This window comes from Hippichthys cyanospilos, chromosome 3 (genome assembly GCF_059441005.1).
Source record: "Hippichthys cyanospilos isolate Australia breed blue-spotted pipefish chromosome 3, RoL_Hcya_1.0, whole genome shotgun sequence".
Taxonomy (NCBI): Eukaryota; Metazoa; Chordata; class Actinopteri; order Syngnathiformes; family Syngnathidae; genus Hippichthys; species Hippichthys cyanospilos.
Genome location: NC_142371.1, coordinates 3,071,652 through 3,093,057, shown reverse-complemented (window position 1 = coordinate 3,093,057; position 21,406 = coordinate 3,071,652). Strand labels below are relative to the sequence as shown.

General features: G+C 39.3%; 1 protein-coding gene across 1 annotated transcript; it reads right to left on the bottom strand.

The window, feature by feature from the left end:
* Window positions 1-652: 652 nt before the first annotated feature.
* On the bottom strand, window positions 653-21,269 carry LOC148425469 (uncharacterized). The gene is made up of 5 exons (XM_088409473.1): window positions 21,223-21,269; window positions 12,371-12,482; window positions 8,614-8,668; window positions 875-976; window positions 653-658 (listed from the first exon to the last, which is right to left on the bottom strand). Exons 1-5 carry the CDS (start codon window positions 21,260-21,262, stop codon window positions 653-655), a joined length of 315 nt encoding a protein of 104 aa, XP_088265599.1. The 5' UTR covers window positions 21,263-21,269.
* Between the last annotated feature and the right edge of the window lie 137 nt (window positions 21,270-21,406).

Here is a 21,406-nt window from a genome sequence, read left to right as displayed (position 1 = left end):
CAGACCAAAATTTAAGGTGAGCTGTATCTACTGTACGTTATCTAGATCAGCGTGTAATCTCTCCTCGCTCTCAACTGCTCGACAGCCTGCAGTTACGTTTATTATAACTAATTACAACAGTTTTAGCACTTCAATAATGAGAGCGCGGGTTGACAACGACTGCCATCTGCACTGTTAGCCTACAGGCCTCTTAATGCATCTGGTGGTGGAAAACAAGTTCGTAGAGAGAAAGAGGAAAGCAAAAAGCCTTAACTAAAAGTAGGGATTTTGCATTTTGGGACAATGACAAAAAGTTAGTGAGTTACAGTAGTTAACTGGCTGACTTTGAGAAGTATTCAAAAGAGAAGGTAAAAAGGCAAGAAGGCTAGGAGCAGGTTTCAAATTATTTTACCAAGGTGTAGATGAGAAGAGGAATGGATTGAGTGTTATTTTAATATTAGAGTTTGATCAAAACCCTGATAGGGATTTGTGATTTGTTTCTAGAAGACATTCAATGTTTTGATGACATGCTCAAAACTTGTGCTAAAACTGATAACAATTTTTAATAATTCAATACTCCATGTAATAATGGGCATATCTTCATTTTCGTGCCAGGACAAGTCTACTTTAGCATGCAAATTCAGTTATTTTGGTGGACAGGTGTAATTTTTTACTACACCTTCCCGCCACAACGGACAATTTAGTGGCAAAAAAAATAGCCAAAATATTGGACTACCTCGAACAAGTTTGACGCTGTGGACTGCTTATTGTTGTGTATTATGTTAGCTTTATGCTGTGTCTAAACAACAGACACTTCATGGAAAGTTAACCATATTAAAAATAACAATACATGCTATTGAGATTCTGGCTCGCACGGCAGATATATTGTACATACCCGGTCTTTTGTACGATTTTTGTCACAGGTAGGAGTCAGGCGGGGTGTGTTTCCAGATTTTTCAGTGAACATCCCCACAGCGTTTGCATCTTCAAGAATATCCTGGAGGTAAAAAGAGTGTCAAAGCAAGTGATCAAGCTCAAACTTGAAACCAAGAATGTTGTATTTTTTTGTCATTTGCAGTAACCCACAAGTAAGATCTGACAGTAAAAGACAGTTTCTGAAAGGAGTCAGACAAAGTAGTTCCGAAAATTCCATGCAGACAAAGTGTGCTGATCCGTGCAGATTTTAAAGAACACATTTGTCAAAAGGGTAAAATTGTCTTGAGTGAATACTCAATCCCAAAAGAGGCAGAAACATCAAGATAGAACTATACAGTCAGATTAGATCTTGTGCCGAGGTAAAAAGTAGACAGGTAGATTGCATCTTGTGCAGACGATGTAATCTGAGGGTAGTGACTGTAAGGTAGTGGTGGGAGAGAGTGTAGCTAGACATCATAGGATAGTGGTGTGTAAAATGACTCCGGTGCTGGTGAGGAAGCTGAAGAAGACAAAGTCAAAGCAGAGAACCATGTGATGGAAGTTACGGTGAGATGGAAATGGCGAGACAAAATATCGTGGTTATGGCCTAAGAGATGGTCAATTCAGTAGATATGGTGAGGGAAGGCATAGGGAAGTTAGTGCAGAAGATGAATTAAATGAAGATGACGACGATTACATGGAAATGGGTGACATACTGTGGTGAACGCTAACTGGACAAATCAAACGTATGAGGTTAAAACATGTCTGCTTTATGAACTCATGCAGAGTAACTATGCCGTAAAATGTTTTGACACTTGTCTTCTTACCTTGTTGGCCTTCTGGGAAAATGCCTGATATACCCAATTACCAATCATGTGGGCAAGCAAAGACTTCTGTGCTAGTCATAAGACTATGGCTTTGACCTATAAACATAAATCTGAATATTTGTTCCATTACATTGTATTAATATAATCCCGATACTTATTCCCTTTAAAATGATATATAATAAATGGAGGTAGCTCAAAAGGAACTTGAGGAAGTTACAGCAATTTGAAAGTTGCCAAGTTAAAAGAGAAAAATGTGTTTAAAGCTTTGGCGCATTCATCTTTCAATGATGTGTATCATCTAATAATCCCGTGTTTTTATACACTTGCAATTTGAACATTTTGGCTTCTGGGAAATGAAAGTCAAGACCTTAACCCTTTAAGGCCCCAAAAAACAAACTCCAGTTCTCAAGGGCCTGTGTTCTGCATGTTTTCCAAATCTCTCTTTGCAACACACCTGATTCAAATGATCAGCTCATCAACCAGCTCTACAGGACCTTCATAATAATCCTGATCATTTGAATCAGGTGTGTTGCAAAGAGAGATTTGGAAAACATGCCGGACACAGGCCCTTGAGAACTGGAGTTTTTTTTTTTTTTTTTGGGCGGGGGGGGGCTTAAAGGGTTAAGGAGGCTGTTTTTGCATAAGTCAAAAACAGGCAAAGAGTTAAGGAGCAAAATGAAAAACATACTATCATTTGCATAAAAAATAAAACCACTAATAATGGTATTTGTATTACTTTAGCTCTTTTTAAAGAGTATGTGAGAGGGAGGCTGTTTCAATGCTGCATAGCTCTTCACATTCATGTCATAGCATTTCATGGGCATTAACAAGTTTGACATTTGACATTCAGGCACGTGAATCTCGCAAACAATGACGTCTGCCAGAAGCTGAGCAATGTTCTATTTATGAACTTGTTACAGTTTATTTAAATACTATTTTAAAAGAGTTGTAAATTAATGCTAATGTCCGAGTTGATGTTCAAGAACACTTGCTAGCTATGTTAGCTTTATGCTAGTCTAGACTTTATGTCTAGACTAGAACAAATTTAGCTACATAAAAAAGAAAAAAACCTTCTGTGTCTAACAATACGAGTAAACGCGGTTAAATGAGAGTGAGTAACGCACACAGGTATTGTTGAAGATGTTTGAATATATAAAAAGAAGAAAGGGTTTAAAAAGAGGTCATCATAAGAGCAATTAGCTTGATGATGTAAGTTCTCCATTCATGTTGATTTCTTGTTTCCTCTTCCTCTTGATGGCTGGAAAGGTTTTAATTACAGAACTGCGTGTTCACTGCCCTCCGAAGGTAATGGAAAAACAAGCACAATCGCTTTGTTTTAGTTTCTTTTTGTTGCTGTTGTTTTTTAATATACTGAAGACATTTGGGTTTTTCTTCTCTCCACCTTTTCACTGAGACAAGAAACCTTGTGGTGTTCTAACGTCGCCAGATCTCGTCCCATCACTTCTTGTTATCGTAACATTCCATGGCATCCGCATATCAGTTTTCGGCCCAACTCGGTTTCACTAAACCAAGGGGCTGGTTTTTGAACCCCAAGAAGGACCACATGAGAAGCCCGTGGCACAAGCCTGTTCTCAAAATAACCCGCCAGTGAGTGGACTTTGCAATTTCCGAGGAACATAATCGAAGCGGTCATTTGAAAATCTAAAGAGATGCCGAAATTGATCGAAATAAATCATGCGGAAGAAAATGACCCAAAAATGGTCAAATTACTGAATGAGGGTTCATCCTTTCATAAAACATGAAGAGGCCCCGAGGCTTTGCCACGAATGAAGAAATTTATTAACATGTAATTAAATCAATTTGAACATATGTATAAATCCAGAGTCATGTACAAACTGTAGCTCTTTTTTTAAAAAGCTTGGCGACGGCGGCACTAAACGAGAGTCACTGAATCTCTTTTTATCCCTGAGCTGACATCCTGCCTGATCTCTGACAAGTGACACTGTGGGTCTAGTAGGTGCGGTGAGGTTGTTCCTATTTAAACACACCCTAGGCAAATTAGCTATTTAACTATTCCCGTCTCAAGCCTGGGAAAATATTTGAAAATTCTCACGCACTGAGCGGAGAGCTACGCAGAGACTAATTTTGCATCTCTCCATGATCTTAGGAAATAAAAGAGGTGTTCCATCACAACCTGTTGTTAAAAAATGTCTCCATGAGCACGGCGCATACGTGTTATACACGAAGAACGAGTCTTAGCTGTAATTAGCATTTGCATTGAACTGTAACCTAAGTCAGCCCTTTGAGGCAGCTGCTCTAATTACTGCACCTCTGGCATCGCATTGTGTACTTGTGACACTCTTTCCACTGTGTACATTGTTTGGAGAGATACCGATACAAGTTTGTTTAGTGGTCCCTTCAGCCGCGGCACCTGCGCTTCAAAAGCAGGTTGGGTTGACCACTCCGCCGGGGACATCCGGACCTACGCCTGCTGTCTTATCGCCCGCAGAGAAGGTGTGATAAGAGCTGCGTTTACTTTTACGGGTTGCCCCAGAAGACAAATCTATGGGAGAGTGGAGAGTGCTTGCGCAAGCAGGCAGCCCTGCTGACGTCAAGAGCGGCTGCTTGATTAATTATAGTAGTGCTCGGTGGTGTGTTTACAGCAAAGCATGAAACTAGACGTGGGTTTTGTCCAACCTTGCGCAGTCAGATTCAAACCTGTTATTAAAAAAGTAACACAAATGACTTGTGTATTTTTCCGGCCTCATTTTCTTATACGTTTCATTTTGTGTAAAATTTCATCTCTGTTCTTCTTAATCCACATCATTATTTCAATCTCATGAAACAGCCAATGCCCGTGCGCTCAAAAGGTTTCAATTACTAGTGAAAAAACGGAGTTTAACACGCTCTGGTTTGTATTTGTGTGACTTTTTTTGTTTTCTTCAGGCTGAGGAATGATATGTACGATTAACAATGAAAGGAATTTTGCGTGTTAGAATATGCTCACATAAAGTAAAACAATAGTGTACAGCATACCTTTAGAAGAGCTTTATCACAAATATGCAAAGTGGAAAGCCGGTTTGGATGTGGAATACAAAATTTTTATGAATTTTAAAATCTACTGTAATTTGTCAAGAGGATGTATTTTGTTTCTTTAAAAAAAATATATCCAAATTCAAGGGGGCATACGCTACGCGAGAACCCACGGAATTAGAAAAATTATGTTTTATTGATTATAATTGTATATATTATACATGAAACTTTTGGTCTTAAATATATGCTATAGAAAATAACATTTTAATATTTCATTTATGATTAATTTGATTCATTATTTTTCACGTACAACTAATACCTTTACAAACACATGTTGGTGCTAGTTGTTGACTAAAAATGACATCACATGTTGGTCGCGTGATGCACACACGTTGATCAGCGATTGTCATTACACGCGCCTTCAGCACGTGAAGTCAATTTCAGTTGACAGTAAGTAGAAAACGTGTTTTTAACGGTATCAATTGTACATGAAAAATAATTCTAGACAAGATAATAACTTTTTACTATTGAGAATCGCTAAATCAGTGGCGTACCCTACTCAAGGTTAGGCTTATGCTAAAATAAAATGAACAAATGAACCATAAATTAATATGAAAATGAAAGTCTACTGACCGACCAAAATGAAATAGAGCCCCCCGCCACAAAGGGCTTTATTTGCAATATGAAAGTGCATTCGACTACAGTACAAAGTAATTCTGAAATGTATTATGTTGGAGATAATACATACATAATTTAAGTGTTTTTTTTGTTTTGTTTTTTCATACGCAACCGCAGTCATGACTTTGCGGCTCGAGATGAGCGGTACTGCATAGATGAAATGCTCCCAAGCTCAACGGTCAAATATAGTGTTGAACTATTATGTAACATTGGGTCGTTTTACTCGCTCAGAGAAGGGAGGAAAAAAAACAACCCTTTGGTTTTAAACTGCGGGGACTGGTGCGGCCATCATAGAAAAAAGAAAAAATGTAAAGCAAACAGTGGTCTCGATAAGAAATTCCTTCAGAAGTTGTGATCAAATTCACAATAAATCAACTGTGCAGCTTTCATTCGGCACATCAGAGAAGCGAAGAGATTCTGGCTGTGTGTCAAGCGCATATTTTATTCATGTGAAATGTCTTTTTACTTCCCCCCGAAAGCCAAAAAGCTCACAAAGCGCACATGCGTACGCATGAGTTATAGAGGAGGCTGTGTCGAAGACAGGAATGTATAGCCTCGCTCATAAAAACCCCCTTAGCTCGATCTGTTTGGCTGGGGCCTTCTTACTTGGACAGATTCCTTAACGGGAGCTCAAATCATACAATGCAGTCATCTCATAATGACCCTTAATGTAGCCGTATAAGTGTTTTCGCTCTCAAATTCTACACGTAAGAAAACAAACCCCATGTTGCTTTATTTTCGCTCTGCGCGCCTCCGTCTATGACCCCTCCAGACAGTTATCCGCAAAGCACAGACACCGGGCCAAGAATATCATTAAAATGTAAAAATAAAATATACAACTTCCACCGTTTTCCCAACACGTGACCCCGGCGCGGGACGTTGCTTATGAAAAACTTCCAGAAGTGGAGCGCTGGGTCCTTTCAAGCTCTGCGGAGTTTACCAGAAGTGAGAGGGGAACCCCTATTTAGCAGGAAGCTCTGGTTTCATTCCCAGAAATCCCGCACCCCGCTGCCCTCCTGACGCCGGGAGCATAACTCCCGGCTCGAGCGACGCACGGGAGCCACTCAAATCAGTGGGATGTTTCCAGATAAATTCCCTCAGAAGCCGTATCTGTTAAGATCATCCCAGCGCAGGTTGACTCAATGATTTTTCAGAGCAGAAGCACATTTTTCCAACCTCGCAGTTTAAAAAGCATCCAAGTGAACAGACAATTAAAAAAATATATATGCCGCAGCACATTTCTAAGATCATTAACCACTTTTTGTGTACGCCCTCCTGGAGGGCCTTCTGGGAATGTGTCAGCTACAGTACTTCGTGGGGAGCCAGCTGCATGTCATTATGTGCTTCAAGCAGGGTTTCTCTCATTTTTCAGATCAAAACACAAATAATATATTGCCTCGGCGTCAACAGGAACTGTACATACTAATAATAGGGAACACAAGTGATGACAAGTTATTACAACACGCAAGTTAAGAAGCTGTTTGCCAGGAAATCGTCTTCTACTGACGGCCGAGTCACAATAATTCACTTTCGAACCAGTTTGGGAAACTAAAGGATAAAGAGGAACCTACAGGGTCCAATACAATCCATCAAAGCGGTGCCGTCTTACGCCAAAAGTAACACTAAGTAATACTTTAACTAGGGGTTTCAAATTAACAGAATAATCGTGATCAATAAATTGCATCTCATTTTCAATCTCTAACTGTATGTTTTTGGTATGGTGATTAGTTTTTTTTTATGATTTGGACTTCTTGTCCTTGACTTGCTGGGAGTTGGAACACAAAGGCAAATCCTGAAGTGAACACTCATTGGCTGCCATTGTGTTTGCCATAACTCGATAGGGTCATGTTGTGTGTGAGAGGGCAAGTTATGGAGCAAAGGGAAGACGAAAAAATGGAAGAGCATGTGAAAGGTGTCGGTTTGAAAATTTAACTTTATGGCACCTTTGATAAAGGTAGAGTGATATGCATTCTTTGTAAGAAGAATCTTGATTACCACAGAAGCAGCTCAAGTTCAGCCTACCACATAAATGCAAAGCACCCAGGTAATGATAGCAACAAAAACACTAATGTAGCGAGTCATAGCAAAGCTCTTTGCCAAACTAAATTTGAGAACATCCTGTCTTTGAGCAAGTCTGTGATGGAGACGATGGAAAATGTTTTATTTTAATATTAATTTCTAATTATTTGCTGAATAACAAAAGAAAACAGCACCGTTCCTCTTGATGCTTGAAATTACAGGTTGCAGTCTACACTTGGGACTAGTCTCAAATACAGCAGAACTTAAATGACTGAAGTCCCATTTTTGTTGTTGGGTATGAATCTTTTGATCTGCCATAATATTACAATGTATCTAATCTTAAAAAAAAAGATTGGTTGAGGGGGTTTCTATGACGTTTTTACATGAGATTAAAATTATTTTAATTAGATCAATTAATTAAAAATCTTAATTTTATGTATTCCCTGACTGAAAGTAATTTGAACATCCTTAACTGCCATTCTGCCAGAGTAAAAATGAGGTAACTGCTATGACCCACCCTCTAAACCCATGGCCTGGAGGTTAAAAGCAAAAGTGAAGAAGGGGAGAACAGAAGGTGAGTAAGAAGGCACTTGTTAGTTGCCACATAGTGTATGGTGATAGGGATAGACAAATTACCGGGCGGGCCAATTTTCAGTGCGGATATTAAGTATTTTGACAGATATCGACAAAATATCTTATTGACAATACTAAAAAGACTTTCAACTGTGTTATCTTGAGGGAACTATTGAAAATTTTCTGTGAACTTTATCATTCTGCTGACCCAAGGAGCATGCTGCATTTTAACATTTTTGTAATATTGAAGTTTTGGGCAACTTCATATTTTGTGTTTTAGCTATTTATTTATTCAAGTTTTCATTTACCTTTTTAAGCCTTGCCAATGAAGTTTGGAGCTCCCTGAACTTTTTTTGTCTGAATTTTACAACAATATTTGTTTTAAACATTTATATAAAAAATAGAAATAATAAAATCAACATTATGCAAATCTGAAAACCTGTTGACGAAACATATGCTTGAACAACAAAAATATGGAGTTTGATTCTTTTTTTTTTTGGACGCCAATATTTTCCCTTTTACCCACGTTGAACATTGGCTGCAAATATTGGTTATTGGCCTGATTCACTACAAACAATGACAGTGATGTGTGTGCTGTACTTTCAAACTTAAACAAGAAAACACTCACCGCTTTACTTTGATGAGGGAGACGACTGAGGCTGCCTGGGGGTAAATCTCGGCACCTAAAATAGACCAGAATAAAGTGCACACTTCATCACGTTGACACTTTCGGCTTATTGTACTAGGCAGGCGGTGTTTACTGCCTGAATGTCACATTATGTTTCATTCCACACTTTTATCCCTCTGTGGCACATCTTGGTTTTCATGCCAAAGCAAGTCAAGATTACCACAGGGTAATTCGTAAACCATGCTGCACCAGGCTGGATATACCGAGTTTCTTTCTTTTTTATTCATTTATTTTGAATGCCCGAATGCACCTGGTAATTTGGTGACTGAAGATGGACAATACTGTACTGAAGAGAGTGCAAAGGACTATAAGAATCACTTCGCTGTAAATGGTATGTGCTCACACCCAGAACGGCGCAAACATACATTTGTGATTGCAGTGCCTCTGTGAAAATGACCAAAGAAAGGAAGCACACAGTAGATTGGGCTTTACGCTAGACATGCTCTAGCTAGATATGTTCAACCAAAGTGTGTCCTCTAACTAGCATCATAGGTGTAATCGGATAACGGGTAATCACCCACTCGGGCTATTTAAAGGGGGGCATGTACTTACTATGATGTTTGGTGGCATGGTGTGTACCAACACTGAACAACTCAAATATCCATTGCTTAAAGGGCTACAAAACTGCAGCCCTGTTGCTTTTGGTTAGCTCATCAATGACATTTCTCATTATGTGTCAGCATCAAGCTAGCGGGATTACAACATAGGTACAGTTATACCATTGTTTTCAACACGTGTATTTCTGTTTAATGTTATGTCTGACAGGGAGAGACTTCTCAAATTTTTGTTCACAACTCGAAGCAAAGGAACTCATCCAAACAACAGCTCGTATCACAAAAAAACTCTTAGACCTAGCCATGTGTATCTCAGAACACCGCTATATTTATGATCGGATGAGAAAAAAAACTTGAGAGTGAGAGGCTGTTTGTCATTCGTTAAGAAGATTTATGCGTTGTGGGGCAGGTTTGACACCCATAAGCAGCAGGGAAAAAAGGCACACAGAGTGCACATGGCCAAAAGCTGCTGAGTTCCAAGCAGCGAGTCTTTCAATAGCAGCTGGAGCTCACATGCCCGACGTCATGTTTCAGAGTGAAAATATATATTGATTTTTACTGTACGGTTCTATTTGTGGATAGTTTTTCTGTTGGATGCAAAGACTTTCTGCTATGAAGTTCCATTTCTGCAACACAAGCCTTTTGGAACATCATCCATTTCCTGGCAAACAAAACAGCGTACTGTAAGTCAAATAAGTGTTATGTCTGGTCATGCCCTGACAGTGATTCAGCATCCATGAGTTATCTGTCGGTCATCTCGTCCCATCTCTTTTTTTCCCCTACTGCTCTCATTTTATTATCATTGCTACACAACCCTGAGCCGCATCCAAGTGTCTGAAGTCCGAGGGCCTTTATTGGGCATTGCATAACAACAATCCGTAGCAAACCATGTGTTTACCATTTATTGATTCCTGCGCTATGGTAGCGGCAGCACAAACACCAGAAGTATCATTCAACTCCAGCAGAGATGTAAAGGCGGGCATAAAAAATGCAATCCTGCATAAGCATTAAAAGCCATGTTACAATTGTGTAAATGATATTTTGAGGTTTCTTTACAGGATACATTGTATGAACTCATTAGAAGGTTACATACTGAATAGTACAACTTCAAAAATGGGGTAAGCCACAAGTGAAGATTGTGGTCAAATGGGTACTTTCTTATTAGTATCGTTTAAGAAAGTTCTTTACGTAAAGATTTCCATCTTTTTTCACTGCTTGTTCTCATCAAGGTCGCAGGTGAGACTCAACCTCTTTGAGCTGACTTTGGGCAAGAGGCGGGGCACACGATAGCATGGTCGCCAGGCAATCACAGTGTACATACAAACAATCATTCACGCTCATTGTCGTGCCTACAGCCAGTAGATAAAAATAAAAGGACTGTAGAGAAAAAGGCAGAGAAAAATCAAATACTCTGGGCAGGCTGGTTGTACAGAGGGCAGTCTGGGGGAAAAAAAAAAATCTTATAGCCTGTCCAGAATGCATAGGGACACTTTGTGTAACATTGAATTTTTTTGGTCTGCATGTTTATGTTTTTGGTAGTTAAAAACATGTACTTAAGAGGAATATAACATGCATTTATGTCATGCCACTTTTTTTTCTGTGCGTGCGATTGTGATGACCTAGCCCTGCCCTCTCTGAACCTAAAAGACAAACAAAGCGAACATTGACATTTTCATTGTTTGTACACCACTAGTTAGGTCGCGAGAGTTCCTGCCCCCATCAAGTGTGAAGTTACACAATCAAGTAAGTTTTTTGTGAGGTGACCTTTCCCGAAAATGTACCTGAGCGTAAGCCATTCAGATTTTTTTTTTTAATTGTCACAAGAGTGGATCACTAGTTTTATACAGCACAACTCATTCAATTCCAAATACATATTTTGAGGTTTTTTTAACAGTCCAGACTTTCAATCCCAGGCCATTTATACTTCTTTTTATTATATTTTTTAAGTGGTTGGCTAACGGAGGATCATAAATGGCTACTTTCTTAGTACTACTCTAGTGAATTAAGTGCTAGATTACTCCATTACTTTTGGCAACTAAAGCAACTAAGTAGCAAAGGTGCAACGTATAATAAAGTAATTGATTACGTAGGGTAACTAAGTACTAAAGTCGTTGATTACTTTAGGTATATACTTAGGTAAGACTTTAGTACTTAATTACCTAGATAACTCATTCAATTCCAGTGATGTATTTTCACATTTTTTAGGAGTCTGGACATTAAATCCCAGACACTTGAGTATTAAATCATTCCTAAGTACATTAAGGACATAAAATTCCAGATACTTAAGTATTAAATTGATTCTTAAGTATCTAGGATTGAATATCCCAGAAATACATCCCTGGCATTGAATGAGTTAAGAAGGAGCCTTTTTTAAACCCTATTTTAGCCACTTGAAAAAAACAAACAAACATTCAGTACTTGGGATTGATTGAATGAAAACATAAGAGTTTGTTTTTGTGATTGAGTTAAACAGATTCAAAGCAAAAAATAGGGGGCTAATAGAAAGCTTGCTGTAATTCTTGATCCCAGGTGTATTATCGAAATGTTATCAAGGGAAATGTTTGAATGTGAAAATATGCATATGAAGCTCATTTTAAAATGTATTCTACAGCCATTTCCACATTAGGCTACATCATCTTTAAAATACTCCAAGAAGGACATTTACTCTGCACTTCATCTAAGGTTCCTCAGTAGCTGCTGCTGTTTTGATTAGCAACAGAGCTCAATTGAGTTCAACAAGTTAATAATCTATAATCCAATTTGTGAACAACACATTCTATAAAATCAGGTGGTGACTCTAAAAGAGTGGAGACAAATATTTGTTTTGAAATACAATATTGTCCACTAAAACATACAGATTACAAGATTACAATTACAAGACATAATTGCGGTACGAGAGAATAGATTTTAGACATATTTTTAACAATTCCAGAGCTATAGTTCAAAAATGCAACCTTCTTATTGACCCCACAAGTAGCGGAATGTTATCAGTTCCCTGGACCTGTGTACAGATGCTTACAACATCATCGTGCAATGACACATGTTTGTTGTCCACAGTTTATCTCTCCCTACACTATCGGCCCACCACCCACGCTCCAAGACACTTCAATCCTGATATGCTCGAAAGAAAACTGCTCACCTACCTGTCACAATGCCCACTTTCTGCCATAGCATAGGCGTTGTCGATCCATAGCCCAAAAGTCAAGTCAGAGCAAATCAAGATGCTCCAGCCCAGGCACCAGACATTAACATCATCTGTGAAAGGAATGAAAGAGGAAACATGAAAAAAACAAAAGAAAATTACCTTGATGAATTCTTGGGAAGCATGCAAGACGGATTTCTTTTTGAAGCCTGATGATTTCATCAATAAATTGCATGAATCACATCCGTACTGAAAGGAAGCAGCTCTGCAAGATCGTGCAATTGTTAGAATATTTTTAATGTGGTTCTTCTCAGCATCAATACTTTGTTCCGTTATGCAACATATTTTTTTTAGTATTTGAAGTCAATTATTTCTTCAATTTTCACATTACTCACTGTAGGTGAGAAAACTTTTGTCTTGCCAAAATTTGACCTTTCTGTGTTCATTAAATCAGTGGTTCTCAACCTTTTTTCAGTGATGTACCCCTATGGAATATTTTGTCACCCAAGTACTCCTTAACCAACGCAAAGCATTTTGGGGAGAAAAAACTGGAAAAAAAAAAAATACTTAAAACATGGCATTGGTGTCTGATTTGGAGACTTTAAAATAACTACCGGTAACTTAAAACTTTTGAATATTTCAAACTTCATCGGTGTTGGTCCACAAAAACATAATCAACATAAAATGTCTTCTTTTGAATCATATAAGAGATCTGTTATCAAAAAGAACTTATTTACTGATAAATATTTGTCCGCAAAAAATGATCACCCATAGTGTCAAACCCGTTCTCAAGAATAAAATACATCATTATAAATAAATATTTGACCACAGAAAAATATTCAACATTAAGTGTCCTCTTTTAGGATCATCATAAAGATCTACTATTGAAAAAATAATTAACATAATTAATATTTGTCTACAAAAAACATAAAGTGGCTGATGTTGTGAGCTTCCGCATCGTGTCTTGAGAGGATTTTCATTCATTATCCATGTGGCATCCATATTTGCTCTTATGATGGTGCTGCAGGTGCGCTGGCTTCATGCAGTTGTTAGCAAGTTTCTCCCCACACAAAAATACACAGTGCCTTGGTTTGAAACTTGTGGGTTTAAATCCTAGTAAAATATTGACAGGTGACAAGAGATGGTGCGTACAAGTCGGGTGGAACCATTCTAGTAAGGGGGAGAATCTGGGTTTTTAAAACAATGACATTTAAATTGAATAACCCACTAACCATAAAATTTGTTTCATGAACGTAGTATTTTCCTCAGACATTGAATTAATTCAGTCATTAGTTTTAAGCATATATTTGTTTGTTTAATTTAAAATCTCAAGTAACTTTTGGAGTTCCTTCAAGTACCATTTGAGAACCACTGCATTTAATGAGCAATCTTTCTACAAGTGATGGAATTTTATTTTATTATATCAAACATCATTTGCGAGGGTTTTAGATTTCATATGAACCATTTCTAGAAGCAATGGATTCATTAAAAGTATGTTATTTGGTTGCACTGTAATTCAGCATCGAGAAGGTTATCCACTAGGAGAAAGTTAGCCAGTGAATACTGCAGCTTCCTATGTCACACATGGCTGCTAACCGCCAATCTGTTCCACTCAAGCTGAACTACCTGCTACCTCACTGCACAGCACAGGGACACTTGACACTCTTGACGTTAAGTAGCACGAAGTGATGAAGACTAACTTTGGGTGTGAGTCACCTCTTTTTTTTTCCGCGACTGCACACACGACACCAGGCCAAATGCGTCTTGCTGAAGTGGGGCTAGCACATTGCATTTTTTTTTTTTTTTTTATTAAAGATAATGAGATGTACAGTATTGGGTGAGAGGAAAACACCTTTTTACAGCGTACAGACAAACTGATAATTATGCCTTACTTGACCATTTTTTTGTTTTCCAATTTAACTCAGTGAAGCCTGCAAAGATGTCTGAAATATGATATTATGGTTTGTTGAACGTGTGACTTTTTTCCCTCCAATAATGGTCGGAACCAACAGTCATAAACCTTAGGCATGTTCAACATTTATGATACTTTTGTGTGTGCTCAACAAAGAATTTAGCAACAGACTCCGAGGTTGTGACGTAAAATCGGAGCCAATAAGGAAGCCACTTAAAGCGTCCCCTGTTGTGGACGCAAATAGAGGAGCAGCTGATTGTGCCTGTGAGTTTTTGTATTAGGGCCGTCATTATTGAATCTCTTTCAAATCCATCATGCTATTGATTATTCAAACAAATAATCGAGTAATCCCGCCCTCCCCCCCATTTATTTATTTTTAACGTGAATTTAAATGAGTGGATATAAAGAAGCATTGTTTATTATATTCTACAATATTCCATGAGAAAACCTAAGAGTGGAGCTGTGTGTTAGCTACAATGAGGTCAATAACTTTGCATTAGCCTTCTTCTTCTTTTTCTTCTTCTGATGCTATTTCTTCCTTTTGATGAGCAGATGGGGCACATTTTACGCTTGACTGCCCTCTATTGGCTAATTTGACCACCTAAAATCAAACATCTCTAGACTCTAGTGTTAGGTTATATTCTTGGAGAGTAGAACTCGAGCTTTTTGTGGAAGTTCACAACTTTCTTTCCTTTCATTTGGTATCATTAGTCCTCAATGAAAGCCCGCAAAAAACTGTAATCAATTAATGTGTTTTCAAGCACACAAATAGGATTAGCCATTCAGCCACTATGTGGTGCACCAAGACAACAAATAAAGTGTTAAGTCAAGATGGTCTTTGCATACAGGTGTTCCAGGTTAAGGGCGGCAAGAATAGAAGTACTGCTGGGGTATGAAAGGTCCACTTTGCAATATTTACATATTACTTTAATTTGTCACTCAATTTTTATTTGAAAATGATCACGCATTTGCAATATCCTGTTTTTTGTGGAGTTTATCTGTCATTGTGTGTGTATGCAAGAAAGAAAGGTCCGTGTAGAAAACTGTGGCACAAAAATGGTTACGGGGGAGCTTTAGCGCAGATATTTTTAAATGTTCTTAAAGTCCAATTACCCTACTTGGTCAACTTTTTTCCCACCTCCAACACAACCTATGTCTGTACACTGTATATAATGTTCTGTCGTGAGAAGTTTGCAATCACAATTGCAGTATTCACTTGGTGTGTGAAGTAAATGCAATATTGTTTGGGTTTTTTTTTTTCAATGATCATGTATTATTGTTAATGGTGTGTTTATTATAGTTATTAACTTCATTGCTTTTATTCTTGTTTTGGACTGTTCTGCAAGTATGAGAGGTGGAGGACTGTTTGATTGCTTCTGGGTTATTCTGGACTAATGTTATTTCCTAAATCACCTCAATAAAAAGATGTTCATCCATCCATTTTCAAGAGCTGCTTATCCAGGGGTCACAGGCTTGCTCGTGCTTATCCCAGCTGACTTCAGGCAGTAGGCAGGGGACACCCAGAACTGCTTGCCAACCAATTGCAGGGCACACAGACAAACAACCATTCACGCACCCAATCATTCCTAAGGACAATTTAATATGTCCGATACACATGCCATGCATTCTTTTGGAGCGTGGGGAGAAGCCGGAGCGCCCGGAAAGACCCCACGCAGGCTCGGGGAGAACATGCAGACTATACACAGGAAGGCCGGAGCCAGGTGGATTTGAACTTGGGTCCCTGAACCGTGAGGTTTCAATTCAATATTCTATAGTGCTTGTAGAATCACACACATTGATTAGCTCTAATTCAAATGCTGTCAAACAAGCTGCCGTTGCTGAAGGTATCTGATGTAACAATATTGAGTCCAAGTGGAACTTCTTCAATTGAAATTCCACCATACTATGTTTATTTTTTGAAGTTGTACAATTGAAACTTCTCAAATTGGAATTCTACCATACTTTCAAGAAATGTGAGCCCCTCCAGACTCACAAAAATTTGATGTACTTGACACTTTGGCATATTTCATGAGCATGTCTCATCAGTGAGCAGCTCTAAAAGATTAACGGCAAAAGTGTGTTTTGAATCTTCATTTTCCATAAGTAATGGCAGTAAAGTGGCAACAATAAGTTGAGTGTGAAAATGAAAGATGTAAGAGAACTAAGAAAAAAAAACGTTATAAAGAGAAGAATATTGAGGTGCTTTGAATCAATTTTTGCTTTGTCATACTTCATGCATGTTCACGCAGTTGTGGAATGCAGTACAGTCGGTTTGATTCAACGTGTCATTTGCCTTCACCGTTGTCAACATCATCTATTTTTTGCACATTTATTATCTATTTTTCGATACCATTTACCGTCATTAAAATGTCACAGCTGAGCTAGCTGGTATCTCCATTTGCTTTACGTGAGAGGCACATGCTACATTGAGAGATTAACAGGCAACTGCAGGGTACTCGTACGTAAAACTGTATGATGGTGACACTAAGAAACTAGGGCAGATCATTTTAGTTACAATTAATTAATGTGGACATGTGTACCAAATGAAATCTATTGGAATCGGATGGTATCAATCGATTGTGTTTGTGTTCTATTTTGGGAAATCCACAGAGGTTTGCAGTGGTGTAGACCAGTGACCTGTGACCACCGTATCTGAATAAAGGCAACCATAATCTTGTAGTTTACTCCTCTGAAAACTATAAGCACCTAACAGTATTGATCGGAACTGGATGGCACGGTTTCTTGTACCAATCATATTTCTGATTTGCACGGTGGCCGACGGGTCCAACGTACTTCAAACGGCTGAACGCAACGCTTGCTTTGTGGAAAATTTGCTTCCATTTAGTTTTTGCGATTGAATCATTTTTTCTGTTTATGTTTTTCTTTTTATGTTTGCATTTTTTGTTTGAGTTGCTTTGTTTGTTTGCTTTCCTCATTTCTGTGCTTGTAGAATTTGGCCAATTTTTCCATCATATGAATGGTTGATCAGAACACAACCTGCCAAATTCCAATAGCAAAACAGGTCTGGAGAGATCTGCACACATTAATAAGCAACTCTGATGAATAAATTATTTATTCAGATTTTTATGGTTTTGTCTTTTTATTAGATAAATATTGATTCTGAACTGCTCAACATAATGTATCCGACCTGTGTTTATATTGCATTTTTGTACTCCTTTAGATGATTCCTATAATTGGGCCGTACAGTGCATCCAAAAAAATGTTCACAGGGCTTCACTTTTTCCACAATTTGCTTTTCTTACAGCCTGATTCCACATTGCATCTCTTACCTAAAAATTCGAAACACAAAACCCCATTATGACAGTCTGAAAAACTGTTTTTTTTTTTTTTTTTTTACATATTTTGAATTTAGAAAGTGGAAAATTAAGAAATCACATTTTCATAATTATTTGCAGCATTTTTCATGCAGCTCAAAATTGAGCTCTGGTGTATATTTTTTTCTACTGATCATCTTTGAAATTTTTCTACCCTTTAACCGGAGCCCACCTACAATAAATTCAGTTGATTGGACTTGAATTGGAACACACCCGTCTATATAAGGTCCCACTATTGACCGTGCATCTCAGAGCACAAACGCCAAGCAATTCAAACAACAAACAACCATTCCTGCAGCAATCCACCAATCAGGCCTATATGAAATAGTGGCCAGACGAAAGCCAATCCTTAGTAAGAGGAACATGGCAGCCCATCTGGAATTTGCCAATGACACTCAGACCATGAGAAACAAAATTATCTGGTCTGACGAGATAAAGAACTCTTTGGTGTGACTGCCAGGCAGCATGTTTTGGGGAAACCAGACGCTCCTCATCACCAGGCCACCTTTACAGTGAAGCATGGTGGTGGCAGCATACTGCTATGGGGATGTTTTCTAGCAGCGGCAACTGGCACTACTTAGGACAGCGGGAAATGAATGCAGCAATATATGACAGAGATATGTATCCTGGATGACAACCTGCTCCAGGGCACTCTTGACCTCAGACAACGACCCAAAGCACACAGCCAAGATCTCAAAGGGTTGGCTTCAAAACCACTCTGTGAATGCCCCAGAGTGGCCCAGCCCCAGAGTGGCCCAGCCAAAGCCCAGCCTTGAATCCTATTAAACATTTCTGGAGAGACCTGAAACTGGCTGTGCAAAGATGTCTCCAATCCAACCTGATGGAGCTTGAGAATGACTGCAAAGACGAATGGGCAGAACTGTCGAAAGATAGAAGCGCTAAGCTTGAGACATCATCTTCAAAAAGACTTGAGGTTGTAATAGATGCCAATGGTGGTACAAAAAAGTATTGAGGAAAGGCTGTGAATATTTATGTAAATGACATCTTAGTTTTCTATTATTAATAAATTCAGGGAAAGTGAAAAAAGTAAGTCATATTGGTGTATTTTGCGTAAATTACGAGGAAAGGTTCATACAATGTGGAACGAGGCTGTGACATGACAAAATGTGGAAAAGGTGAAGCGCTGTGAATACTTTCCGGATGCGCTTGTAATGTATTATGAGTTGTATTGATTTCGGTAAATCCCCAGTGAAGTCACAGGTACCAAAAACACAGCCTGCAACTGATCAAAACTGAGTATTATGATATTTTGGCTGAAAAGGCAGATCTTGCATTGGTTTTAATTACAGTGCAGCTGTAACCAATGTTTTGAGTTCAGTCACGCAAATAAGTGTGAGAGACGAAAATTACGTCTGCAGTGCCCATCATCGAATGTCCCTTAGAATTTTGGAGCTATGGGAGTAGAGCTCAGTACTTATCCAGTCTCCGAGCCAAACCGTCTGCCTGATCTAAGCTCTTCTTGTATATAAAAAAAAAAAGTCATCCTATTTTAACTTTTAGCGTACCCTCTTATTGTGCACGCTGGCCACTGGTCCGGCTGACTGGGTGGCCTTTTCTGCCTCGACTACTCCACTTGAGGTTAAAGAGCACGGGCACTGCATTGACGTGAATCACCACGCCAAAACGGCGATGACAAGTGCACCCACTGCACCGAAAGGCCACCTTCTACTCGTGCTGCCATGTTGAATCGAATTATTGTCAATCCTCTTGCAAATTATTTGTATTCGTCTTGGCAACTGAGGGACCTGGTTCAGATCACAACGCAGCTGCTGAGTCTGTGAAGTTTTGGCATTTTCCCTCAGCAAGAGACCAAGCCAAAGTCTGTCCATCTGTTTTATGTTTGACTGTGATATACCGCTTGCCAAACCGGCAAGACTTAGCGAGGAGTCTTTTGAAGTGCAACGGTCGTATAACTGAAGTTTTACAGAAATCCATCAACGTTATCAAATTTCAGGTCCATGTCCTCAAAGTCTAATAAGAGCCTGATATAGAATGTGCTTTGAATGCTGTAACATGTAAAAAGTTTTGACGTTGACTCTATGCAATGTAATGATTTGCTTATGGAGCAGCATCAAAACTTTGGCTAGCTTCTCAAAGGAGCGGTGTGGGTTGTTCTTCGGTGCTTATTTTCGTAGTGACCCACCAACCTCATGAATGAACTTAGACTTACAGCACATCTGGGCAAGGTTTATTGTTAATATGTGAAATGAATGGCATTACGATATAACTGAGTAATTGAGTTTTTTCAGTTTGCATTTCCTAAGTCTGGAAAACTAGATTGAACGTATTTGAATACATTTGAATGTGGTTGCTAAATTTGTGAAACATTCCCGTATGGCAGTTTTTCTCATAATGCCAGGGGGGTTGGGGGGGACTGACTATTGTTCGTGCCAATGCAGCAAACAACATCTTGCAGATGATGCGGTCCTGTTGTATTCTTCAGTGATCTCCAACTCTCACTGGAGCAGATCATAGCAGAGTGTGAAGCGGTTGGGATGAAGATCAGCACCTCCAAATCTGAGAACATGTTCCCTAGTCAGAAAAGGATGGAGTGCCCTCTAAGTCCTGCCCCAAGTGGAGGAGTTTGAGAATCTTTGGGTCTTTTTCTCGAGTGAGGGCAGGATGGTGCGGGTGCTTGACAGGCGGATCGTTGCAGCAATGCCTGTGATGCAGACCCTGTAACGGTCCGTTGTGGTAAAGAAGAAGCTGAGCCCAAAGGTGAAGCTCTCGATTTACCCGTTGCTCTAGGTTTCTACCCTCACCTATGCTCAGGACCTGCGGGTTGTGACCAAAAGAATGAGATTTCAGATTCGGCTGGGTGTCTGGGCTGTGCCTTGGAGATAGGGTGAGAAACCCGGTCATCCGGGAGAGGCTATTGGTCTTCCAAGTTGAGAGGAGCCAGTGAGGTGGCTCGGGCATCTGGTTAGGATGCCTCCCTGGTGAGGTGTTCTGGCCATGTCCCACTGGGACTAGGAGAAGAGCCTGGGACCAACTCAGGAAACACTGGAGAGACCATCTCTCAGTTTGTCAGGGAACACCTGAGAATCCACCCAGAGGACCTGGACGAAATGGCTGGGGACTCGTTCAAACACATTTCAATTGATTTCAACGAGTGTGCAAATGTGTTCGAACAGGATTTCTAATCAAACGTGTTTTCTCTACATTAGCATTTTCACAGTTTCGTGATTTCCGTATCACAATTACAAAACAACACAACTGGAGACTTGTACAGTATAACCTGACAGTTGGATGCACTCAAACATTAACCTCTAGCCCTTGCTGTCCACCCTTCATGATTCTCAGCATTCAGACAAATTTCTCCCTGCTTCTCAAGCTGGGTAATTACAGACTGAACAGTCTTTTAAAAGCATAACTGGGCATAGAATAAACTTTGGGACATGAGCAGTGCCAAGCAAAACCAGTTGTGCCATTGAAACATAATGTTCACTTTTGTGTGGCAACTCCTTCAGAAAAGAAATTCTCATGCACTGTAATTGTATCTGTTCATGCACTGAGGATGACCATGAGATGTTGTTCGTTGCATACACACTGTATCCTAGCAAGACACACACTCACATTCCTCACCTGTCTTCCAGTGTAGCTTTAGGGCGCCTGTTGTCCACATTGTGAGATCGCACTTCACACGCGCTTTGAACACGTGCGCTCAACATGCGTCTCCTCGTTTTTTTGTTCCATTCGGCCAACTATTGCTGATTTACTGTCACCGCAATTGGAAAAGTCATTCTGGGGAGGGGAGCGGTACAAAGAG

What these genes read in the sequence shown, in the direction of transcription:
- LOC148425469 (XM_088409473.1), bottom strand. Translation starts at nt 21,262, where the DNA reads ATGTGGACAACAGGCGCCCTAAAGCTACACTGGAAGACAG. An exon ending in AAAGCTACACTGGAAGACAG is followed by an intron (nt 12,483 to 21,222) that starts GTGAGGAATGTG and finishes TTCCTTTCACAG; the next exon opens with ATGATGTTAATGTCTGGTGC. An exon ending in GAAAGTGGGCATTGTGACAG is followed by an intron (nt 8,669 to 12,370) that starts GTAGGTGAGCAG and finishes GGTCTATTTTAG; the next exon opens with GTGCCGAGATTTACCCCCAG.